General features: G+C 40.7%; 3 protein-coding genes across 4 annotated transcripts; all 3 read right to left on the bottom strand.

Annotated features, from left to right (window-relative positions):
- Positions 1-343: 343 nt before the first annotated feature.
- LOC131105586 (uncharacterized) lies at positions 344-6,415 on the bottom strand. The gene is made up of 8 exons (XM_058053858.2): positions 6,272-6,415; positions 6,073-6,194; positions 5,800-5,892; positions 4,355-4,465; positions 4,150-4,248; positions 3,035-3,186; positions 2,852-2,952; positions 344-1,004 (listed from the first exon to the last, which is right to left on the bottom strand). The coding sequence occupies exons 2-8, from the start codon at positions 6,158-6,160 to the stop codon at positions 878-880; spliced, it is 771 nt and encodes a 256-aa protein (XP_057909841.2). The 5' UTR covers positions 6,161-6,194; positions 6,272-6,415; the 3' UTR covers positions 344-877.
- Positions 6,416-6,550: 135 nt separating this feature from the next.
- On the bottom strand, positions 6,551-10,251 carry LOC131105587 (gamma-aminobutyric acid receptor-associated protein-like 1). Its single transcript, XM_058053861.2, has 5 exons — positions 10,075-10,251; positions 8,902-8,991; positions 8,745-8,823; positions 7,072-7,190; positions 6,551-6,924 (listed from the first exon to the last, which is right to left on the bottom strand). The coding sequence occupies exons 2-5, from the start codon at positions 8,989-8,991 to the stop codon at positions 6,859-6,861; spliced, it is 354 nt and encodes a 117-aa protein (XP_057909844.1). The 5' UTR covers positions 10,075-10,251; the 3' UTR covers positions 6,551-6,858.
- Positions 10,252-10,683: 432 nt separating this feature from the next.
- Positions 10,684-24,862, bottom strand: arhgef5 (Rho guanine nucleotide exchange factor (GEF) 5). 2 transcript variants are annotated; one of them, XM_058053853.2, is made up of 15 exons: positions 24,250-24,862; positions 20,647-23,856; positions 19,454-19,499; positions 19,307-19,356; positions 16,210-16,583; positions 14,526-14,686; positions 14,228-14,380; positions 14,017-14,146; positions 13,347-13,421; positions 12,959-13,048; positions 12,705-12,847; positions 12,409-12,552; positions 12,258-12,328; positions 11,348-11,452; positions 10,684-11,201 (listed from the first exon to the last, which is right to left on the bottom strand). In XM_058053853.2, the coding sequence occupies exons 2-15, from the start codon at positions 23,834-23,836 to the stop codon at positions 11,059-11,061; spliced, it is 4,875 nt and encodes a 1,624-aa protein (XP_057909836.2). In that variant the 5' UTR covers positions 23,837-23,856; positions 24,250-24,862; the 3' UTR covers positions 10,684-11,058. The 2 variants fall into 2 exon arrangements, with proteins under 2 accessions (XP_057909836.2, XP_057909839.2); XM_058053856.2 differs by having other exon boundaries at positions 21,307-23,856.
- Positions 24,863-25,587: the final 725 nt, after the last annotated feature.

Here is a 25,587-nt window from a genome sequence, read left to right as displayed (position 1 = left end):
TGTTACCACGCCTCCTGAAACAGAGCGTTTTAAGCCATCCCAAACTTCTTTCAGGTCTCACTTCTATATGCATAAACCTCATTATCAGAAACTTTGGAGTAGTTTAATACGAGAATACAACATTCTAACTACATTTATAGGTCAGACAAGTGGAAAAAGCATAATAGGTCCCCTGGTTAAGTAGGAACACATACCTTTATTCAGGTATATAGTCACTTTTCTGCTTGTATTACCCAATATAGTAGAAAAATAAATAAGTCATTTAAGACTTAATAAGACTTGATTTTATCAGGATTATTGTGCCTGTTGGGAGTAAGGGCTCAAATGCGAGACACATAACTGCTTAGCTTTTTTGTTTAATGAGTTAGAAAATGAAGCATAAAAATGAAATTGAATCTGCTGGTGGGTAATTAAAAATCAAAATGAACAGTTTAAATAGAATCCACTTTGAGTGAGCTACTATCGATCTGTACAGTGTGTAGGCTTTTGGAGGTGTATCGCAAAATAAAGTACACTTCCTGTCTCGAATGGGAAATCGGTACTGTGCTTTCAATTCAATCCAATATATATATTTGTTATAATAAACACTAAATTTTCATTATAATGACATATATGCACTTGCCGACAAAAGTAACAAAAAGATAACATTCATATTATTCATTATTTTCTTATTGTTTTTGGTAGTTTGTATAACTGTAGCTATAAATTATTGAGTAAAATAAATATATCTTGCGTATCTACCTACTTGTGAATGTGCAGGTGTACCTAATATTATGGTCACATGTTTATATAAAAAGAAAAGATAGCAGTAACAATATACTGTGCTATAATTGCAGTGCATCTATTAAAAAAAAAGCTTAATTTGTAGAATGGCTGTTTAGAGCTGGAGCTGACAGATGTAGTAAGTGTAAGCTCGGCATGAATATTTCATCCAGTTGTTCTTCGTCTGGTCGCCACTGCTCAGTATCCCACAGTCGCCGTGGGTGGAGTTGTCTCTCCAGTAACTGCAAAGCAAACATAACTAAATGTACATAATTTGTAACGGTAATGGTAATGGTTTTATTTCATTTGAACATGCATCAGATTACAATTGAATGCATCACATAATCAGTTCACAGTTCCACATGTCCAAAAGGAGTAGGAAGAAGCAAAGCTTATTAAATCCTACCCCTCCATCTGGTACTTTTACAATCAGTAACTGTTACATTTGTTCACTTCCTGCTTTCCTAACATGGTGTTTTTTTATTTTTTTATTTTTTGTCCAGTAACTGTTACATTTGTTCGCTTCCTGCTTTCCTAACATCGTTTTTTTTTAATTTTTTTTTTTTTGTCCCATACCAAAGTACGAGGTGATATGACCATTCAATGACATAATGGGTAACATAGTCAGTGTCAATATAGTGATATATTGTATAGCATATATACAGTAAAGTCTCATTATATCGATATCGGTTATAACAAATTACTACTTATTACGATACTATTTTCATTTCCCGGCAAATTTCTAGTCTTTTATGATATAATTAGTTCCATTAGTACGATACCCAGTTATTATGATAATCCGGTTACTACGATGCCCTTTTCATCTCCCGCCAGCCAATTTGGTCTGCTTATATCGATACAAAAGCAGCTTAAATCAATCTTTGCTTAAGGATTTCAATACCAAAAAAGAACACGGCGAACGGCTGCTTCCACCACCAGAGCACAGCACACACACCGATTCCCGCACTGGGTTCACAGGTCATGCTCAACCCGCCCCACATAGCTGGCCAAACACATGCCTGCAACAGAAGAACCAACTGACATAGCATACACACCTATTCCAACGAAGACACAAGCGTTGCAAAGTGTTATGGAATTACGAGGTTACTTAGAGTCGAGAGAAAATGCATCAGATTGTTTAGAAATGTTAAACAATATTGAATCGTTTGTGTTAAAAGGTGAAAAGAGGAAGCAGAAGAAGATGGAAGATTTTTTTAAAGTACGTATTGCAGAATAAGTACAATAATAGTAATGTAAACGTTGCAGTTTTTGTTTTCCATACATGTACTCATACATGTACTGAGTTGCAAGAGTGCGTTATGAAAATAATAAATGTTGAAAAAAAATGTGACCCATCTGACTTTAACCGAATTGTGTTATGTACATGAATGCAATCATTTTTTGCAACAATGTTTATGGTTTTGTCTGCTGAAGCGTGAGGATTTTGCATTGGTTTAATTTTAGAAAATAAATAGTCATTAAAAAAGCGTAAAGACGTTTTTATTTAATGCATTGAAGCGCCGAAGAACTGGAGTCTGAGGCGGAGTGTCGAATTTGGGAGAAAACTTTATTTTTCTTCCCAACATTAACTTGCACTCTCTTGCTACGTAAAGGCATGAAAGACATGAAAGCCACAACAGGAAGCGGAAAACCCCCGTCCCTCGCGCCTACCCCTCCGGGTGGCAACACCTTCCCTATCGATAGTTCCGGGGTGAATTATGTCCCGGTAACCTATCACTACAGCGTAAGTTTATTTTTATTTACTGTAGTACAAAATTTATTGTAGTACAAAAGCATGCTAGATACGCAATCCATGAACTCAAGGAGAAAATTACATGCCATATCAAAGATCCGCCCACTTTTAATGCAGTTCGGCGCAGGATCGGATATATGGATAGTCCGGTTATATCGGTATTTGTGATTTTAGAAATAACAATTTGTTATTAGTTTCTTATTATTGCAAGATTTAATGTAGTATTTCTTTACAATATCAGGATACTATTAGATAATATGTATTATTAAGATAATATGACTTAAATATATGATGTAAAATAACATTATTAGTAATATTAAAGGTCTCACGGGTTACCTCTGTCCAACCACATTGTTGTTGACCCATGTCCATGTGCTTCCGATGCGTCTCAGGCCAATCCAGTACTTTATGTCTTTCGCCTGTTGAGTCAGGAAGTTCTAGAAGAGAGCATTCCCATTGAAAACACTCTAATACACAAAAAAAAAATGATAGTCGGAAAGAGACTGGGTTGAGAACCACCTGAATTTTATTGCTGCTGACCACAGCCAGAGAGCTTCCCTCCGCCGAGCAGGTCTTCTGGCTCTGCTCCCAGCTCAGCCTGAAAGTGGACAGGTAGAAACACGACTGGTCCAGCCTCACCCACCCGGTGGGACACTTGTGGCAGCAATAACCTGGAAAAGGAAGAAAGGGGACGCAAATCTATCGCTCTAAAGTGTCTTCATGGAGAGTTTGCGTGAGCAGATATTAGCAGAGAAGGTGTCCCACAGGGATCACTATTAGGTCCATGGATATTAGCATCATGATGAAATACTACAGTTGAAAAATTTTGCACTGTTGGATCTTAGGGAGGTCCTAAGTAAAAAAAACATTTCGTACTAAAAAAAAAACAATCTTGACAAAAATGTGGATTCAATGTAATTTTCTCTCTGTATTTGTGCTTCATATTCTCCTGACGGCAAAGGCAAAATAGTTTTCTCTCTTTGACCATGGTCAGGTGATCTGCATAAGCAAAGCCTCTCGCAGTTGCTGATGTGTTTGCCAATGTAAGACGGTCATTTAAAACGTCTTTAGAGATTTTCTTAGAAAAGATTGTGCAGGAGCGTCAAACGGTAGACGGCTATGTGGAGATGATGCAGGGAGCATCCCTCATGACGTCTCGTCTGTGAAGTAGTGACTGGCTTCACAATTCCCGCCTGACAAAGGACTTTTTCCAAAATGTTCTCCCCGTGCATTCCTGGATTTTCTCCGGTTTCCTCCCACATTCCAAAAACATGCTAGGTTAATTAGCGACTCCAAATTGTCCATAGGTATGAATGTGAGTGTGAATGGTTGTTTGTCTATATGTGCCCTGTGATTGGCTGGCGACCAGTCCAGGCGTGTACCCCGCCTCTCTTGCCCGAAGACAGCTAGGATAGGCTCCATCATACCCCTTGCGACCCTCGTGAGGATAAGCGGTACAGAAAATGGATGCATGATAAGTAGAGGAAGAAGAACATCAAAGTAACCCCACATCCTTCGATTTTTTTTTTTTACTTAATTGATCTCCGGTGTACAGTATCTGTCATTAACAGAGAAGGTGTCCCACAGGGAACACTATTAGGTCCACTGATAGCATTTGTTTTTGTTGCACTCACAGCCATGTGGATTCTGAGTACGGATAGTCTTGCTCAGATTCATGTTGTATAGCCCTGGAACCGGATTCTCTGGGCAGCCAGTGGATCCAGCTTGGACTACTAGAGTTGAGAAAACAAAAAAGGAGAGTATTGTAGTTTGTGATTCCTCAACCTTGCTTGCATTCTAAACGCTCCATCTCGCAGCGCTGGTAATACTGAAACTTACGTTTGACGACGAGGACAATGACGAACAGCAGCAGCACCAAGCAGACCAGAGTCAGGATCAAGCATCCGATACGGTAACGCTTCATGGCAGCTTGAGACCGTTTGTCTTCACCTAATACATCATTGTGTCAGCCACTTTATAGTGATTGTTTACGTTCAAACACGCTTACCAAAATGAAAATAAAGAACATCACTTATCTAAGTCTCAGCAATTATTGAGACACAAACAGACTATATGCTATCCACATCATAAAATGATATTTTCTGACGTGCATGAGTCTATGAAAACCAAAAAGTTCTTGAGCTTGTGAACACAAGTCAACATGAAATCACATGAGGTCATTACTCAATATAACAGTCTGACTCACAATGTCATTTGAGAATGAATGCTACAATCATCACACAGCAACTTAACACTGATAAGTTTGACGTGACAAAAAGTATCACAGCTTTTCCTGACCAGCTGTCTTCCAGACAGGCTTCACTTATCTTGTAGTCATAGCAACACAACATTGTTTTTCTTTTTGTTTACGACGCTTTGGCCTTCAAACTTCCAAACATTTTAGTCTCCTGAGGGCGCAACAGTGAAACTGATAAATGTGACACCTTTGAGAGAAAATCAAGAAATGAATATGGAGACATATGGTCGACAAAATCTTTATTATTATTATAGTATTATTGGGATTGTATTTTGCAGTACTTTGTAACTGCATTATGTTGTAATTAACATCATTGTATTTTTGCACAGGCAAAATTTGGTAATTCTTGTCATTTTTCTGAGTTCTTATATATGTTTTTTTTTAATTTTTGAATTTTTGACACTACTTTTATTTAATTGCTTGACATTTTAGATAGAAATATGTTTATTAATTATATATATATATTTTTTTTTCATATATATATATACATAAACCTTTTTTTTAAATAGATACAAAATGGAGAGAAAAAATATATTATTCTAAATTTCTTAAATTATACAGTATAAAACCGTGGTTTTCTTCTTAATGATGTTCTTCTTAAGATCAACTTGTTTTTAAAGAAGTAATTTACTTAGAAACAAAATGATATCAGATTAATACATATTTATTTAAAACAGCCACAACTTCTGCTTTAGGTGATTTTTTTTTTTATCTTCAATCTTCAGCGGCATGTTTTCAAGGAAATTATCGCATGTTCTCATAAAGATATTTATGTATGCAGGGCACAAAGTATAAGGAATAAGAGTCTTGAACCAATGCTATGTCTAACCACTCATACTTATTACTTGTACTCCTATTGGTTATTATATGAACTCATTTTCTTATGGTGAATACAGAAAGTGAACAAATGTATTAGCAGTTGGATTGTGCAAGTGTAAATGTGATGTCAATGTAGCTTTGTTAAGGATGTTCGAAATAAGCTCAACCATTAAAACACACACACACACACACACACAGCTCGGGCTACCTTGGGTTTTGGTTTTAGCACCAAAAAAAGCCTCGGTGTAAACATCCTCAGATGGCTTTTCCAGTTCACTGTAGTGGGTTCGGTGTGATTCCTCTAAAACACAAACACAGAAAAATACACACAAATCGGAATTTGGAATTTGCCCCCATGGATGATTAGCACTTAAACCTTAGCTGTCCAATGTGTGATCCAATGATCCAATGTGTTGTTAAATCATCTTAACAGGTATGACCCCCCCTCCCTCCCATCCCAACTAAGAATACAGATGCATACCTTTGCTTTTGGCCTCCAGCATGCTTTCATATGATTCTTGACCCTCTTCACATTTTTCTTCCTTTGCGGCAACCTTCTGCATCTCCATGACTGCTTTCTTGTGAGGTTAACTTTCACTTTCCCTGCAAAAGGTCCACCCAATCAGTCAGAATAAATGGCTGAAAAAAAGGTGTTATGTAACACATAAAAAGATAATTACCTCCAATTGAAAGATGCAACAATGTCAATAAGCGTTATGTTGAAAATGTCAAGTCGGCAAAAGTTTCCAGACGTGTCCAGGTTTCAGCTGGTTGGTACAGACTGAATACTTCCCCTTATTAAGATTCTGGTTATGTGTCCTTGGTCTTCCTGTAAACCTCTTGGAGGGTGTACAAATAGTCTGGTTGGGGGAGAGAGGGGGGGGGTGATGATGCTACATGATGGGATGTTAAAATGAACACCTCATCAACATGTTTTTTTTTTATCTTTTATTTGCCAGAAAAAAATTACAAAACCAAAATTCATTAAATACTTAATATGAGAAAGATGAGGGGAGCGCTCTTGAAGATCATAAGACAACTTCCGTTTTCCATCACAGTTCCTTTTTTTTTTTTTTCTCCGTTTTCCAAAAACAAAAACCAAAACATAATAAGTGAAACCGCACCCTTCAGCATTTATCCCTTAGACGAATATGGTAGAATAATAATAATAAAGGAGTGAAGCTTTAGGAAAAAGAACACTCCACTCCCCCCGCCTCCCCTCAACGTTCTCGTTGTCGCCGCCACAGCCGATTTGAGGTGCGGAACTTCAGGCGCCATAGACGCTCTCGTTGCTGTAGGTCATGTAGAGGAACAGGTCTTCTTCATGGTGCTCCTGGAAGGCCACACAAACCAAGTTACATTCTCCGGCTCATTCACTTCTTATTCTGTTATGTGATTTGTGTTTTTTTTTTTTTACAAATGTAAACAACATAACAAACTGACTGTGTGCACGCGTGCATGTGACGCCAAATGCGGTTACCTCATAGACAGCAGAGAGAGGCGAGCTGGAGGGAGGCAGAGAGTTGTTGACAAAGAAGAAGAGCGCCTCCTCGGGTCTCAAGGAAACACGCTGACGAATCAGGAAGCACAACTGGCCCACTGAAAGAAAACACGGTAAGGGAAAGGGTGGGTGTGAGACGACAACAAGAAGGCACATGAAGTTCATGTCATGTGATTGGGAAGAAAACAGAAAGTAAAACTGAACAACTTAATACCAAGGACGTTAGCACAGTCACGAACATTGTCGTGAAAAAAGCAATAAAGTCATTGCCAAAGATCCTCTATTGTGACAGCGGCACTTGTCTGTTTTCAAGGACCAGTGGCAAAAATGCTCTTCTGCTTTGAAGGACATACTGCAAAAACACTTGATTGTCAATCAAAGATTGACAAGAGATTGACAAGAGTGCTCGGGTGGTTGGAAGGATCTACTGCAAAAATGATAGTCAAAGATCCTATATGCGGGCCTCATCATAATCCTAAGACCATAGCTGGAAATATACCTTTTGTATACATTTGGATCTTCATGAAGTTTTAAGTAGAGCTACAATATGCTTAAAAAAATACATTTATTGACAATTAACAATTAAACTGAAATGGTAATGATAATTTATTTCATTTGAACATGCATCAGATTACAATTGAATGCATCACATAATCAGTTCACAGTTCCACATGTCCAAAAGGAGTAGGAAGAAGCAAAGCTTATTAAATCCTACCCCTCCATCTGGTACTTTTACAATCAGTAACTGTTACATTTGTTCACTTCCTGCTTTCCAAATTTATTTAATTTTAATTTTAATTTTAATTTTAATTTTAATTTTAATTTTAATTTTAATTTTAATTTTAATTTTAATTTTAATTTTAATTTTAAAATGACATAATGTGTACCATAGTAAGTGTCAATATAGTGATATGTATAGCACATCATGACTGGTTCAAGACTCTTCATCCTTGTATTTAGCAAACATCAACTGCTTGTATTGTTTCTTGAATTGGCTCATCGTTGTGCATTGTTTGAGGGTCTTACTCAATCCATCCCATAGTTTGATTCCACATACTGAAATGCTATGGCTTTTTAACGTAGTCCTAGCATATAAGTGTTTCAAATGTAGTTCTTCCCTGAGATCATATTTCTCCTCTCTTGTAGAGAAGTATTGGACGACATTTTTAGGGAATTGGTTATTTTTAGCCTTATGCATTATTTTAGCTGTTTGAAGATTGACTAAGTATTTGTGATTTTAGAAATAAGGAAACATAGGCTGTTTATCAGCTGATCAAAGACCATTGCTCAAAAAATACAAAAAAACTGAACAAAATCTCAGTCGGATTCAGTTGTGAGTAGCTCCACTGTTCTTGTGAATCACTTCAAAAATTAATTTGGGCATGCTTGATGCGATGTTTGCTTTGCTGATGCAAAAAAAGGCTATTTTTATTACCTCCAATAAGGTAATAGGTCGCAAGTTTAAGAGGGCTAATATCATTCATTCATTTTTTATACTGCTTATTCTCACGAGGGTCGCGGGCATGCTGGAGCCTATCCCAGCTGTCTCCGGGCAAGAAGCGGGGTACACCCTGGACTGGTCGCCAGCCAATCACAGAGCACATATAGACAAACAACCATTCACACCACTATATAGTGCTTTTGGACATCACCTGTTAAATCTGAGGGCACCAAGTATTTCTTTTTATCCAGTTCAGGAGCTCTTGACCTCTGGGCCTTCTCCACAATGATCTGTTAAAAAAATGATATAACGATCAGTTTAACAGTTCATTAGTGTTACAAATATATAAAAGTTGTTGTCATGCCCACCGGTATCTTGTCAGGATGCTTGGATCGAACCCGCTCCCCCTCTGCTCTCCTCACCTCCAGTGGTACCGAGCGCTGGTACTGACTCCCCATCTGAAAGACAACAACAGACAACAGCTTTATTTATTGTGCAGACAAATGAAAAAGGATGACATCACTTCATGACGACAGGACTTACTGTCATCAAGTGGTGACAGCTCACGAAACCGGATTTAGTATATATTTACTTCACAGATAAGGATATGTTTTGTTTTGTAGTCACACATAAAATCATTGGCATGATAAATAAAAAAAAAGATGAAGACATGAATCGCTTTCGCTCCTCGTTTAATCCAGCATACACAAATGAGGCATTACCCGGAAGTGGTGCCATACTACAAGACTTCCGTTAATTTCAAAATAAAATATTAACCAGTTGTTACGTACAAGTTTGTTTTCTATATAAATATAATATATCATGTGTCTTAATATTACCGAATGTTAAATACCCACGTATTGGAATTACACGCATAAAATCATTGGCATGAACAAAAAAAGATGAAGACTTGAATCGCTCTCGTTCCTCGTTTAATCAAGCATACACTTTCAAAATGAGGCATTACCCGAAAGTGGTGCCATACTACATGACTTCCGTTAATTTCAAAATAAAATATTTACGAGTTGTTACGTACAAGTTTGTTTTCTATATAAATATAATATATCATGTGCCTTAATATTACCGAATGTAGAATACCCACGAATTGGAAATTCACGTTGAAAAAATTTGATCGATGACAGAAAATGCAAAATATGCCGTTATTATTTTGTGCTCGCTAAGCTAGCAGTAGTGGGCGGGGTTAAAAGAGCAGTAAACAATAACAACCGATTAAGGTTACAAATGCTCTTTTTGTCCAACTGCGACCAGCGATTTCTCTCACATTCGCACCGTTTTCTATCACATTTGTGCGTCGAAACAGTACAAATACGATATCAGACGATAGACAAAACAAGGCCACAACAACAACAATTGCCGTTTATACCGCTAACAACCCGTGCTTTGACAATACAGCAATATCTTCGAATGTGGCAATTCATATATCATACATCGACTGTAGCAACTGTTAAAATTCAACGTACGCTGTGGATTAATGTGCAGACTTTGTCACGATGACCGAGTAATCGTTTCTGTGTACGTACCTTTGAAGACAGCAAAAAGACTTTCGACTCAAGTAGCAACCAAAAAGCACTTGTTTTGCTAAATTCCTCCAAAGTAGCTATTGTAGAAAAGAAAATACAGTTCAAATGTTTATACGCCACCAATAAAGATGTCGACTGCGCACCTCAACGAAAACAACACGGCAAGGCTCCGCCCTTAAATCTTTTTGACAAATCACAGATGGCCTTAGTAGAATATAAACCAATCAGATTGTACCACTGGAAGACTGAGTATGATACCATTGGTTGAATTTTCCGTGCAGTCGGTTGGCTATCCACCAATCAGTGTTTCGGACCAGCCTGGGAGAAAGGCCAGGGTTACGTGCAGTGCGTGCTTGCTGTAGGTGCGTTACGTCAACTTGATCTCAACAGGAAGCATTCGAGTGCAGATAGAAATTTAAATTAAGTATGCAGGTAAATCAAGTACTTGGAGTCAAATGCATTGATAAATTTGTGTCATTATTTTTGTTGACCATGTTTATTGTTGTGGCTGTACAGTATTGCTATATATTTTCATAAAGGAATCTCTGATTCAGTTACTATACTGGATCCCATAATAGCCATAACCCAAAAAAACTTCGGTATGATACATAGGTTTTAAATGTGCAGAATTTATTGAAACATATTCTCTGTGTAACCTAAACATTCTGTACATGTGAGAAGTTGACACCCTGTCAGGTCTCCTGCATGCAGGGGACTCTTGTTGCAGTAAACTATGCATCTTTAAGGAATATTTTCCATTCTACTCAATATACAAATGCAATATGCGTTACTCTTTAAAACATGCAGGCGTACACACTGTTGTGAAGAGTCCTTATCTCGGTATGCATCGCTCCAAAGTCAGCATATATTGCCGTTTTCTGCAAGGAGATGTCCACTCTGTCCAGCTGGAGCTGTGAAGCACAGCATGCCGTGGAATTGTTTTTTTTTCAATCTGGATGTCTTTATGTGGCTTTTCAGTCCTGCTCATACTGCTGCTGTGGCCGTGGTGAGTTTGAGGGCATCCGATAGATTGCGCTGTCGGACTCTGGAGTTGCTTATTAACTCCAAATGCAACTCCGGCACCCATCCACGATGCCGATCGGACAGTCTGGTGCCCTCTACCCAATCTGTGAAGAGATGAACCAATGGTGAGAATAATTCAACATGTCTGAAAAGGGTTAGGGGACAAGCAACGCTTATTTATTGTACCCCACTGCAAGTTTCTCCTAACTAACTGAAATCAATGAAATGTGAGGTATGAAGATGTTCTTACGGTCGCTGCTTTGTTGGTGCACTAGTATGATATCAGCTTTTTCTAAAGACAACTCATCGGGCTGCTGGGCGACAAAAGCTCTGATACACTGCATCTGTGGGAAATCTGCAAGAAAAATCACAGGCAAGTGAATTCCTAATTTAGTACACTAGACACTAATTTAGACACTTAAAGGGTTCAATTCCACCCTCGGCCATCTCTGTGTGAAATTTGCATGTTCTCCCCGTGCATGCGTGGGTTTTCTCCGGGTACTCCGGTTTCCTCCCACATTCCAAAAACATGCTAGGTTAATTGGTGACTCCAAATTGTCCATAGGTATGAATGTGAGTGTGAATGATTGTTTGTCTATATGTGTCCTGTGATTGGCTGGCAACTAGTCCAGGGTGTATCCCGCCTCTCGCCCGAAGACAGACCCTCTGCGACCCTCGTGAGGAAAAGCGGTAGAAAATGAATGAATGAATAAATAATTAATTGATCTCACCAGGATGTATGGGAAGTGTACATCAACAATAAGTTCCATTTGTTTGTCATTTTATAATAATTTCATTGTTTTCTGTATGTTAAATTATAAATATTCTCTGTAATACAAAATATAAAATGTATTTTGTTAATATCTGCAGGTGTCTGTAGCAAATTCATTTGATTTGTATTACTTCCAATGGGACAATTTGCCTAAATTTTTGTATGTTTTGTTTTTCCTCCGACCTGTAGAAACCAAAACCAAAGCACCATTGTATTATTAACGGTATACAGTATGTAGTCACAATAAGTTATGCTACCTAATATGTTATGTGACTGCACGTTATGTTAATATAAAGTAAAAAAAGTGACACTTGAGCAGGTAAAGGAGTTAATGATTCATCAGGGATGATACAGCAAACGACCATAGCCACCAGGAAGCATGAGTCACCTTGCGCTGAAGAAAAATCAATTTCAGGATGAGGCCGGGAAAGGGCGGATATCCAGCGTAGCTTATCACTCCTGGAGGAAATAAATGAAACAAAATGAATACATCTTCTCGTCACCATTTCTTAGTCAAGCTAGCCAATGCTGCATCTTACTGTGTGTCGGTCCTTAGCAGCAGCGACTTGTGCAACATGTGTAGTCTGAACAGGTTCTTCTGTAGGGAATGAAGTTTGACGCGGCAGTTCTCTGCACGCAGCTCTGCCACGGGGGCGTGGTCGATCACCGTGAACTTCCCACCTCTTGGAGGAAGAATAATAATAACGAAAAAAAAAAAATGAGGAGACAGAATGAAGTGGACTCATGAAGATGACAAGGCGATATAACAGGAAGTAGTGGGCGATGGGTGATGATGATGAATAATCAATCAAACCGTAAAAGCAAACTGACTCACTCTTTTTGTTGCGAGAGCAGCAGGTAGTCATTGAATAAGTGCATGTAAATATTCCTCTCTGTGTCTTTTAGGGAAAAGTCCATCAGTTCTGTGACTGGTCCTTCACGCACCAACCTCCGAGATTGACTGATGAGAGGAAGAGTCTGCAGCAAGCGAGCAAGCAAGCAAGGCACACAAATTCCATGTTATGTTACTGCACGATTAGCAATAATTTACACTGATTCTTTATCACAGTCCTTGAACGCATCACTTACCCTGCACTCAAAGTCCACCTTGGCGCTTAACAACACCAGTGACTCGATGCTTTTCATTTGAGAGATGCTGTCATTGCTTTCTTGGATCAGCTAGAGGGCAGAAGAGAGTTAGGGTGCATTTGATCTAGTCATTTTCTTATATTGATATATAAAAATTATTGCCCCCAACCCTAAAAAATAACCTACATACTTATGTTACAAAAGCTGTCCAAGCATGTCCTTACTTAGTTAAGTTCTTTACTGGTCAGCCTTTGGTGTCATGACATAAACACTAATGGGAATGCTAAGCAAAACGCACCAAGTCCGATAACAACCTGCATTTACTGTATATAATAACATTATCAAGTCTCATAAATACTCTAATACTGTATAGAGGGGCGGAATTTACCTTCTCTAGAAGTTTCAGGGCTTTAATAGCTTGCGTCGCTTCTGCAGTACCAGGGATTGTTCTCTTCACAATGTTCTGGAACATAAACAACGTGTATGTGTTAAAGTGAGACAGTTGTTCTAAGTAGTAGGAAGACAATCCTAAGGTTGCAGAATTTGGAATATCAACAAAATATAAAATTAAAAATAATATTAAAAAATAAAAATAAAAATAAAAATAAAAATAAAAATAAAAATAAAAATAAAAATAAAAATAAAAATAAAAATAAAAATAAAAATAAAAATAAAAATAAAAATAAAAATAAAAATAAAAATAAAAAACCCACGTTTTCCTTTTGCTTTGTGAAGAGCAGAAGAAAAAATGATCAAAACAGAAGACTAGCATCTTCTTGTGTTTCCGTATTCCGTAATAATAATACATTTTATTTGTATAGAGCTTTTCAAAATACTCAAAGACACTTTACAGAAGAATGGAGTTGAATAAAGCAAGTAAGCAGCATAGAAGACACACCAAAATACAACATTCATTGGTTAATACACAGTTAAAACATGAGTAAAAGCGGGGCAGGGCACAGCAGTCAGATATAAAAAGTTAGACATTAAACATTAATACTGTAATACCGTATCACTAAAAGGTTTCCAAATCCAAACAAATGAAACCACCAACAAACCTGGACCAGCAGCTTAATTCTTGTAATTCTTTGGAATGGCAGGACGAGGAAGGAACGAAGGGGAAGTCTTTGACAAACAGGACTCCTCTCTAACTTCTCAACGATGCGTTTGAAGCCTGGATTCTCATTCCTGAAAGACACACAGCAACAAGAGGTGATGTGGTGTAAATAGTACAAAAGTAGTTTTAAGCAACACGTCAGGGTATCTTACATGAGTCTCTGGTACGTGGCGTCCTGGTAGGACTGATTGGTGAGGTAGGGTACATAAACCATCTTGAAGCGCTGACAGTGCCGAGCGATGATATCACACACTGTAAAGTGCATAACGTCCGACTCGAGACGCTCCTCCAGCTTTGATAAGAAGCTAAAAAAAACACATTAGGTATGTTTTATTAACACATAGTATGATTTTTTTTCTGGTTTAATGAATGTAGGCAACACTATGCAAAAAATGCATCTAATTGGATTTTAATCCAAGCCTTCTTTCAGCCTGTAGCATCATGTCTGACCTGTGGCTGATGGCACGGACGTCAGCCAGACGGGAAAAAAGCCAGTTCCGATCCTGGGTGGTCAACAGCGTCCCCAGCTGTTTGGATTTAACAAAATGTTCCACAACGATGTCCAGACTGCGGCAGTAGGACGCCTCAGAGGTCACCACTTCAAATCGCACCTATAGTGAAAAGAAGAAGAAGGTAAGGTAACATTTAAAGTTGATGAGTGACATCTACTCTGCTTTCTCTGACGTCTTTTTGGACATCTTTGACTGGAAGAAAAGTTACACAATAAGTGGAAGTGAGCCTAACTGGCGAAGGCAAGACGTTACCAGAGAAAAATTTGCGTAATTTCATCTGCTAGGAGAAGGATGGGGGAAATTCCAGTATTTCTTGTAGTCTTCCTTTGTAGTCTGAGATGTGAGGTAATAACAGTGGTCACGTTACGCCCCAATTTAAAATGAAACAGTGGTGGGTAATGTGAAATGACGCTCAAAAACAACCTTAGGCATGAGTGGGCTATACAGTAACATCTCTTACACATACACATACACCCTTATAGTCACTTTACGCTCACATTACCCAATACAGTAGATCTAGTCAGGGAAAATAAGACATTTAAGTGTATATTTAAGTGTTCATTCATTCATTCATTTTCTACTGCTTCTCCTCACGAGGGTCGCAGGGGGTGCTGGAGCCTACCCCAGTCTTGAGGCGAGAGGCGGAGTACACCCTGGACTGGTCGCCAGCCAATCACAGGGCACATATAGACAAACAACCATTCACACTCACATTCATACCTATAGACAATTTGGAGTCGCCGATTAACCTATGAAGTCATAATTACAAGAAAAAAATTTACAAGAAGAAAGTTGAAATAGTCGGAAAATTTAATAAAAAGAGCAGAAAAAAATGTGATTTTACAAGAATAGTTTTAATATTGTGAGAAAGAAGCAAAATAAAATAATATGAAAATGTCGTAATATTATGGGAATAACATCAAAATATTATGTCATCATTTTCAGTCATTCATTTTCTACCATTCACTTTTCAGCCTATCCCAGCTGTCTTTGGGCGAGAGGCGGAGTACACCCTGGACTGGTCGCCAGCCAATCACAGGGCACATATAGACAAACAACCATTCACACTCACATTCATACCTATGGACAATTTGGAGTCGCTAATTAACCTAGCATGTTTTTGGAATGTGGGAGGAAACCGGAGTACCCGGAGAAAACCCACACATGCACACACAAGGAGAACATGCAAACTCCACACAGAGTTGCCCGAAGGTGGAATTGAACTCGGGTCTCCCAGCTGTGAGGCCTTCGCGCTAACCACTCATGCAGCCGGTAAGCCTAGTGCTGGTGTGTGTTTCAATATATGTCTTCTGGATGTGTGGACAGGAAGCTAATTTGGCAAATTTAGGTTAAAATTACTGTTTATGCATATTTTTGGACCACTAAACTACAAAAAAAGCCATAATTTTATCATATATTTTTGAAAAATTGCAACACAGATGTTCAAACCGCAAAATGATGAGGGCGGACTGTACTGTGGGTGAGGGTTAAAATTAAGATTTAAATTTAATTTTAGACTATAACAAGTCTAAAAGTTGGACAAATACCCACAGCCTCAAGGGTATCACCCTTTTTGAAGCAAAAATGTCCAACTTCCTGTTAGTTTGCTGTGTGTGACTTACCTCCTGCAGTCGCCTCTCGTCCTCCGTGAGGTCCTCCAGCTCCCTGCTGTTCCTGACACCAGGCAGCTCTCGCCACAGCGTGGACGACTGCGTGAGTGAGATGGAGAGCCGCGGGGATGAAGGCCGGCCCTCATTCTTGGACCGCTCCGGCAGTGGCAAGCTTCTGACACTGGTGATGGAGCCTGTGTGTGCCAAGGAGTGGGGGTGTGGGATGGGGGGTAGCGGCGGGAGAGGCCTGCATGCCGGAGGTTGCGACGGAGCCGGAGAGGCCGAAATGTCCTCGCTGACCAAGATGACATCGGAAGAGCGAGACTGGCTCAGGATCTCAAAGTTTTGGGCCGCCTCGCTGTATTGCTGGTAAAGTTGGGCCGCATCTGTGTAGCATTGGGGGGGGGGGATTGGGCATTGAGACTGTAGTCAAACGTGTGTTTCAGTACTTAAATAAAATAACAATAATGAATACATGAATGACTTTAACCACCAGGATGGAGGATTAAATACCAAAGATCAACAGAAGGTGATCAGACTTTTACAACAAAGTATCACATATCAAGTATCAGTATAAATACATACAATAATAAACTAGAAAAGAGTAGAAAGTACAGCAAAAACAGTATTGTGAAAAAAAATGTTGCGACCCATAAATCTCAACATTTGTCACTGCTTTTAACCAAACCAAACATAGCCATTGTGAACGCACCACCCTAAATGAGAGTAAAATACTGCTACTAGTGCAAAAAGAGGAGTATCACATATCAAGTATCAGTATAAATACATACAATAATAAACTATAGTATAGAGTAGAAAGTACAGCAAAAACAGTATTGTAAAAAAAAAAATTGTTGCGACCCATAAATCCATGCGTCACTGCTTTTAACCAAACCAAACATAGCCATTGTGAACGCACCACCCTAAATGAGAGTAAAATACTGCTACTAGTGCAAAAAGAGGAGTATCACATCAAGTATCAGTATAAATACATACAATAATAAACTAGTATAGAATAGAAAGTACAGCAAAAACAGTATTGTAAAAAAAAATGTTGCGACCCATAAATCTCAACATTTGTCACTGCTTTTAACCAAACCAAACATAGCCATTGTGAACGCACCACCCTAAATGAGAGTAAAATACTGCTACTAGTGCAAAAAGAGGAGTATCACATATCAAGTATCAGTATAAATACATACAATAATAAACTAGTATAGAGTAGAAAGTACAGCAAAAACAGTATTGTAAAAAAAAAATTGTTGCGACCCATAAATCTCAACATGCGTCACTGCTTTTAACCAAACCAAACATAGCCATTGTGAACGCACCACCCTAAATGAGAGCAAAATACTGCTACTAGTGCAAAAAGAGGAGTATCACATCAAGTATCAGTATAAATACATACAATAATAAACTATAGTATAGAGTAGAAAGTACAGCAAAAACAGTATTGTAAAAAAAAAAAATTGTTGCGACCCATAAATCTCAACATTTGTCACTGCTTTTAACCAAACCAAACATAGCCATTGTGAACGCACCACCCTAAATGAGAGTAAAATACTGCTACTAGTGCAAAAAGAGGAGTATCACATATCAAGTATCAGTATCAGTTCATGGCTGGTCAGTATAAATACATACAATAATAAACTAGTGTAGCATTGGGGGGGGGGGGGGGGCATTGAGACTGTGGTCAAACTTGTGTTTCAGTACTAAAATAAAATAATAATAATGAATAAATGAATGACTTTAACCACCAGGATGGAGGATTATTTGCCAAAGATCAACAGAAAGTGATCAAACTTTTACAACAAAGTATCCGGTATCAAGTATCAGTATCAGTTCATGGCTGGTCAGTATAAATACATACAATAATAAACTAGTATAGAGTAGAAAGTACAGCAAAAACAGTATTGTAAAAAAAAAAAATTGTTGCGACCCATAAATCTCAACATACGTCACTGCTTTTAACCAAACCAAACATGGCCATTGTGAACGCACCACCCTAAATGCGAGTAAAATACTGCTACTAGTGCAAAAAGAGGACGTTAGAAAAAAAAAAAAGAGGCACAGGAAGTAAAAAAGTCTAGAGGCTAGAAATGAGTTGTACTGTATGCATTCCATTTGCAAATGCTTGCCGGAATGCAAAGTCACAGCAGCAGTGTTTTTGAATATGAATGCTTGCACAAACCTGCCTGTACCTCACAAACACACACACACACACACACACACACACAGTATATATACAATGTCTCAACACACACATGCTCCACCTTTAACATCTGTGTGGATCAGATAGCACCCAGTGAGGAGTAAGAGGCAGAAGTTCCTGTGAGGCAGTGTTTCTGCAGAAATGAATCACGGTGCACTGAACGGAAATGAACGACTGTGTCACGCGTTTTCCCGTCTGCACGCACACGCCTCAGATACAATCTGAAGACACCCAGCTGACAGCTAAGATGCCCGATTAAGATTTATTAGGAAATGACACAGAAAATGAAGTCTGTGAATCCTTTTCAGGTGCCCACGCAAGATCTAATTTATAAAGTCAACATACGTACATAAACATAAACAAACCCGGGACATATTCATTTATTACCACAAAATAGGTGGAAAGTAACATTACACTACATTTACTATCATTACTGCAATTTATTGTGTGTATTTGTAATGGTAATGGTTTTATTTCATTTGAACATGCATCAGATTACAATTGAATGCATCACATAATCACTTCACAGTTCCACATGTCCAAAAGGAGTAGGAAGAAGCAAAGCTTATTAAATCCTACCCCTCCATCTGGTGCTTTTACAATCAGTAACTGTTACATTTGTTCACTTCCTGCTTTCCTAATATATTTTTATTTTTATAATTTTAATTTCAATTTTAATTTTAATTTACAATGACATAATGAGTACCATAGTAAGTGTCAATATAGCCTTATGCATTATTTTAGCTGTTTGAAGATTAACTATATCAGCAAGTTGAAGTATTTGTGATTTTATAAATTAGAAATTCGTAATTTAAAAAGAAATTAAAAAAGGGTTAGTATTAAGTAATCAAGTAAGTAATGTGACCCGTAATCTGTAAAGATGGTAGAAATACTCACTGAAAAACTTGGAGTTCCTTTTTCGTCTTCCGATTGTGTCCAAAACATTCCTACAGTCCCAGAAAAAAAAAAGACAATTTTTTTAAAATATACTCATTTAAACAAACAAGAAATATTTCCTCTTGTAAAGTTGACTTTTGGACTCACCTCAGCTCCACTTCTCCCCAGCTTTTACAGCGATCATCCTCATCGTCTAGAACAAGAAAGTGTCCACTTGTCATAACATTATACAACACCATTCTCAATCCAATCAATAAATGGTGTGAAGTAGTCGAGTCGGTAAGTAACAGTGACTGATCCAAACTCCTGCTGCAGGGTGTATGTCTCATATGAGGATCAACAGCAGCTCCCACCTCCACTTATCTCCACCCACAACCCACATTGTTACCTGTGACGGAGTCGCAGTGTTGGAAGTCAGATTTTATGATTCTGCCTTCAGATATTTTTTTTGGGGGGGGGGGGGGGAGTGATAAGGTGGCGATGATGTAAAATACTGGAAATATGATCAGTCAGCCAGAGAGCACAATCAAGTGCTGATAAAAAAGTGCATCATTTAAGACAAGGGTGTCCAAAGTGCAGCCCTGGGCGATTTGTGGCCCGCTGCACATTCTAAAAACATAATTAAACAAGAAAAAGAACCATAAAAATTCGTACTAGGAGTTCAAACTGGCTGCACGGCGAAAGAGTGGTTAGCGCGCAGACCTCACAGCTAGGAGACCAGGGTTCAATTCCACCCTCGGCCATCTCTATGTGGAGTTTGCATGTTCTCCTTGTATATGCGTGGGTTTTCTCCGGGTACTCCCACATTCCAAAAACATGCTAGGTTAATTAGCGACTCCAAATTGTCCATAGGTATGAATGTGAGTGTGAATGGTTGTTTGTCTATATGTGCCCTGTGATTGGCTGGCGACCGGTACAGGGTGTACCCCGCCTCTCGCCGAAGAGTGATGGGATAGGCTCCAGCACCCCAGCGACCCTCATGAGGCTAAGCGGTAGAAAATTAATATTAGCTCTGCTTCCTACTTTTAAGACTACTATGCTATTGCTTCACTGTTCCTGTTCTATGGTTATCATCATACATTCGTCACTGTTACATTTCTGTGGTAGAATAACAACAAAAAGCACACTTTTGGAGCTAATCATTTCGAGACTTGTTGAGTTTTACAAGATCTGCAGGGGTCTTGTATGTTCTGCGATAAGCGGTAGAAAATGAATGAATGAATGAATTTCAAATTAATAATAATATGACTTGTTAAATAATATCACTATGTTTTTTTTGGACACCCCCTGATTGAAGAAAAAAAAGCCACTGCTGATTGGCCTTCACTTTTTTTTGTTACCTGTTGTAGTGAATATTCGAGTTCTGCGATCCCTTGCAACACCTTGCTCCTCCTCCACCTCCTCCTCTTCCACCTCTACAAGCTCCACGTTTCTTCTCTCAGTGGTTTTACGGATCCCCCGTCTCCTCAAACGAGCCTGGGGACCCAAATCTCGGAAACTGCAGTTGCTCGTCAGAGTCCCACCTCCCGGCGTTCTTGCCGCCGGTTCTGTTCCATCTGGGCTATCCCCGTCGGATTCTGATGCTAAGCTACACTCACTGTCCTCATCTTGCCTTTCTTCTCGTTCGGCCTCCTCCTCATCGTCATGGCCCTCTGTGGAGGGGACGAGGAGGTCCGGCTGGGAGTCATAGTTGAGAATGGGGCAGCTGCTAGGTTTATATAGTGTGTTACTCACAGACAAATACATCTCCACTTCCTTCTGTCTGCTTGTTTCTTTATCCGTGTCTGCTTTATTAACCTCATCTTCTGTTTCCTCCATTTTCACATCTATAACTACCTCCTCCGAGCGGAGATCAGGCTCCGTGTCTTTATCCATCTCCGGGGTGTGATTCTCCTTCCTTTGTGTTTCTAGCAATGTGTCAGCGTGAGTGTGTGCAGATGTGTCAGCATGCATGGCCGAGAGCTGGTCAGCATGCATGTGTCGTCGTCCCTGCCCCGTACCTCTCAGCCCTTCCACCTCCGGCTCTTCGTCCTCCGATTCGGGCTCTGAGTGTGAACTATCGAGATGTATCTCCGCAATCTCCTGCATGACCTCGTCCACTTGCCTCTCCTCAGTCCCGGTGGGGCCTTGCCCAACTGAGCCGGGGTCATCAATCACGTCTTCTCCCGAGTGTCCAAGTATCTCCCGTACTACACTTTTAGCCCACTTAAGATGAGGGGCTTGGGAATGGCGCTTAGGTTCCTCAGACATGCTCCAGGCACCGCTCATGCGGATCCGAATGGCTTCCTTCTCTTCTGGGCTCATGGCTTCAATATTAATCCCTTCCAAGGCTGGGAGAATTTGCTCAAAAGTCACCTGAGAGTAAACGTCGGCGTAAGGGTTACTCGGGAGAGGCGAGTGTTGATCCCTGTCGGCCATTTGTTTATTCCTCTCCCTCCACTCCATGAGGAGCTTTTCTGTCTCAGAGTCTCTTTTCATGGGCCCGATCTCAGCATACGGGTGCTCCACTTTCCTGGTTCTCATTCTGGGATCCTGGTCTGGAAAAGTCTCCTTAGACTTGTCGCTGTCGCTGTTCATCGGGTATTGGTCACTTCTCGGTGTCAGGTGCAGGTCATGTGGAGGTTGCGGGCTGACATCATGTCCGCTATGATGAAGACTTTCTGAAAGGAGGTTGTCTCTTTCCTCGTCGTCCATGCGGTCACCTGATGGTGATGGTGACATCCCGTCAGGCTTCACTCGCGTTTGCCCGATCACGCAGAAGACGTACTTGAGCTTCTTTTCCCTCCCTTCTTGCTCCTCCTCATTAGCATAGTCCTCCCTTGTGCACCCATCAGAGGAAGGGGCGTTGCCCGTATCCTCCCCGCCCTCCCAAAAGTCCTGGCAGTCCACAAACTCCTCTCGCTCATCCTCGTCGTCGCCGCCACTGGATACAGTCACAAAGCCGTCCTCTGTTGACAGCACTCTGTCTTGCCGCCACTCGGTGTCACTTCCTCCTTCGCTTCCAGCCTCGCTCTCTTCGCTGTTGTCTCTCCTCCAGCTACCTCCGAAACTCCATTCCTTGTCACGCTTCTCTGACTCCCCCTGGACTACATTCACCTCCTCTCTGTTTTTGTGTCTTCTGTGCTCACGTATCCAACTTTCAATGTGTCCCCTCTGTGCGTCCCCTTCTTCTTCTTCTTCTTCCTCTCCCCTCCGCTCTCGGTCTAAGTCATCCTCCAGAGAGGACTCTTTGCTATGATTGCTCCTCTGCGGTTCTAACCACATCCGTCTCTGCTCGGCGGCTGCCATCTCTGTCTCACTTCTCCTTTGCTCCCTCTTTGCCCTCTGTGGACTCTTCCTGTCCTCCCGCTCGCTCTCCCCTTCTCCTTCATAGTCGTCTCTGCCCGGCCTGCGTCTCGTGTCATTGTCCATGTCGCTGCTCCACTCGCCGCTGCTCTGAGCTCTCCGCGGAGCCCCAGAGGCCGCCTCCTTGAGGGTTGTGTCATTCCACCTAGGGTCAGCCTCTCTTTCCTGTCTTTGCCTTTCCTTCCTGGGCTCATCATGCACTCTGCGGTGCTCCTTCTCTCTCTTGTCACTCGACCATCCTTTCCCGTCCCCGTGTGACCACCTCTCCTCCCCCCGCCTGCCTCTGTCTGCTTCTCTGCGTCTCTGTCGGTCCCTGCCCTTGCTGTCCCCCTCGCTTCTGCTGTGTTGATATGTCAACTCGTGCCGCTCTCTGTCGTCCCTCGCTCTTTGTCTCCTCATCTCCCGCTCGTCGCTGTCCTCTTCACTCCTCGTGCCTCCGCCTCTCCTGGGGGTCCTCTCCTGCTTCTTCCGATCCAGATGAATCTCCCTCTCTCTCCGACGGCGTGGGGAAGGCGTCCTGGATGTTTTGTACCCCATTTCAAAGTATCTTCTGCTGTCTGGGAGAGCAGCATTGGGCTCTTGATATCTTTGCCTGGGTTTCTCATAGCTTCTGCCATCTTCTCTTGCCCGTCTACGGACGTCGTCGCTTTCTCTTTCTCTTTCCCTTTCCCTCAGCCAAGCTTGCTCTCTTTCCCGTTCCCAGCCATCCGTCTCCATCCTTCTCGGTCTGTCTCTTTGGCGCCTGTGATCACGGCCTTCATCCCTTTCACCACTTCTTCGCATCCTGGGAAACGTGTCACCTTTCTTCATCCCACGCTCCATTTCCTTCTCAAATTCCCTTTCCACGTTAGACAGCAGCCTTCCATTCCTCCTGTCGTCCTCTTGCCTCTTTTCCCTCCGCTCCCGCTCAGCCTCCCTTGGCCTGGAAGAGGGGCCTCTGTCTTTCTCATGGTACCTCTCCCGTGGGTCCGTATCTTTGTATTTTGATTTGTCTCTCATTTTCTCCAGTTCCCGATCCCGCCGTACTTCTTCCTTTCGGTTAGTTTCCTGCTCTGACTGAGCGGTCATGGCTGGCCTGGGACTGGGGTCCCGGGAGTGTCTTCCACCTGGCTGAAGCTTGCGGTCAGACGTGTTAATGTTTAAGAAAGTGTCAAAGACGGTGCAGCTTGGCCTTTTGGTCCCCATGGTAGCATAATTTGGAAAACCTTAAAGACATTTCACACTGCTTTAGTTGAAAGTCGAATATGCATGTTACATAAGCAAGTGCAAACTTTTCAACATGCGTTGCTGAAACAACTTAAGCGCTGCTGTCAGTTTCAGGCTAGTTTTAGGCCGATGAGTGCTATGTGATTGCTTAATCCAAATTGTTTGCAGTTTAAAGCCCAACAAATTAAGACATACAAAAACAAAGACACCCACATACAGTTTACTAAGAAAGCCGCACAAACCTGAAAAGCACAGCATATCGAATCAGGCCTATGAGAAAGCAAGGCCCTGTTACACATAGGTACGGTATTTAACACATAAGTCACGACATAACACTAAAAAAAAAACCCCACAAACAGAGTACTTATGTGTGTGAGAGAGAAGCCACTCACCTAAATGTGAAGTTGTGGGGAGAGCTGGCCTCTCCCGCCTCCTAGTCCAGCTCAGCTCTCAAGCATGGGATTGCACAACACACAAGTATGCATTCTCTGCTTTCACATTGTCCTAGCTGACATATTGATACATTCCAAATGTGTTTCAAAATGAAGCTAGCGCTGGCAAAAAAAAATCCTAATGTTTACGCCTGAGCTCTCCTTGCTTTCCAGATATCTGCTCTCTCCAACTCCCTCCTTCCTTCTTCAAATTCCCAAGCAAGTCTCAACAGATTGACACTTATCTTTTACCCTCCCCTCCTCCTCCTCGCTCACCCCTGTGCCTTGTCCTCTAAATATGTTCTCTCACTGAACAGCTCTCTCATAAATCAAGCAAAAAGTCTGCAGGGTCTTGTCCACTCTTCCCTCCCCTTCGCCCTACCAAGCTGCAGTGTGAAACCCCCCTGAAAAAAAAAAATACACTAGTCGTTGGTTTAAGACCGACCTACCCGTGTCTTCTCTCACCAAACACAGGAAGTACACCTCCTTGGTGTTTCTCGCTCTTGGAGGAGCTGATTGGTTAAAACAGAGTAGCCGGGTGTGGCTGCACAACACACAAACACACAGCCAGGTGAGTTGACGGAAGACTGGGGGGAGGGGAGAAAGAGGCCTAAGGAAAAAAAAAAATAACTACCTTTGGGTGCTGCAGTTCTCGGGAGGCGAATGAGGGAGGAAAAAAAACAATACTTTTAAAATTACTTCAAACAGATTTTGCAGGTGAATACAAAAAAACAACAAATGGAACAAAAGTTATACAAACCATTCTGTTCATGCCCCAGTATTCATTATAGAATGCTATTTTTTCTTTGCACTCATAAATTTGCCAAATGCACTGTACATTCCTCATTTCCTATGCTCAGCTCGCCAAACTGGAGCTTTGCACACTGGATTGAGAAACTGCCATTTTTAGCTGCCTCTTCCTCCAAGGAAATGCATCAAGAAGGGGCTTGTATGGTAATGTTAGTTTGGGAGCAACTGTAATGCAAACTGACCTCTTTATGGTCTGCTTTGGGTCCTCCACTTGATCAGGACAACAATGGTCATGAATGAAACTCAAAGCCTTTCAAGATAGACACAAAAACACAAATGGGCTAATCTTGTTTTGCAATAGGGCAATTGAGGAGTATTTGCTTATCATCCTAATCTTGATGTTATTGTGGGAGCATAAAACTGCATTAATTCAGGCAGTCCGATCAAAGTCTAACAAGCCTAACAATATAAAACAGGCAACAATATTAGATTTTAATGAAAGAAATAAGCTATGTTCTTTCAAAGTTACTACAGAATGTGTTGATTCAT

The sequence above is a fragment of the Doryrhamphus excisus genome, linkage group LG5 (genome assembly GCF_037039965.1).
Source record: "Doryrhamphus excisus strain RoL-2023G ecotype Guam linkage group LG5, RoL_Dexc_Guam_v1.1, whole genome shotgun sequence".
Classification (NCBI taxonomy): domain Eukaryota; kingdom Metazoa; phylum Chordata; class Actinopteri; order Syngnathiformes; family Syngnathidae; genus Doryrhamphus; species Doryrhamphus excisus.
The sequence above is the reverse complement of the archived record's forward strand: the minus strand, read 5'-3'. Positions and strand labels throughout refer to the sequence as shown.

Excerpts from the sequence above, each read along its gene's own strand:
- LOC131105586 (XM_058053858.2), bottom strand. The coding sequence starts at position 6,160 with ATGGAGATGCAGAAGGTTGCCGCAAAGGAAGAAAAATGTGAAGAGGGT. Across the intron at positions 5,893-6,072 it reads GCTGGAGGCCAAAAGCAAAG|AGGAATCACACCGAACCCAC; the intron begins GTATGCATCTGT and ends TTTGTGTTTTAG. Across the intron at positions 3,187-4,149 it reads TACTCAGAATCCACATGGCT|GTTATTGCTGCCACAAGTGT; the intron begins GTGAGTGCAACA and ends TTCCTTTTCCAG.
- LOC131105587 (XM_058053861.2), bottom strand. The coding sequence starts at position 8,991 with ATGGGGAGTCAGTACCAGCGCTCGGTACCACTGGAGGTGAGGAGAGCA. Across the intron at positions 8,824-8,901 it reads AGCATCCTGACAAGATACCG|ATCATTGTGGAGAAGGCCCA; the intron begins GTGGGCATGACA and ends TTTTTTTAACAG. Across the intron at positions 7,191-8,744 it reads GGTGCCCTCAGATTTAACAG|TGGGCCAGTTGTGCTTCCTG; the intron begins GTGATGTCCAAA and ends GTTTTCTTTCAG.
- arhgef5 (XM_058053853.2), bottom strand. The coding sequence starts at position 23,836 with ATGGGGACCAAAAGGCCAAGCTGCACCGTCTTTGACACTTTCTTAAAC. Across the intron at positions 14,147-14,227 it reads GCCACGTACCAGAGACTCAT|GAATGAGAATCCAGGCTTCA; the intron begins GTAAGATACCCT and ends TGTGTCTTTCAG. Across the intron at positions 12,848-12,958 it reads AGGTGGACTTTGAGTGCAGG|ACTCTTCCTCTCATCAGTCA; the intron begins GTAAGTGATGCG and ends CGCTTGCTGCAG.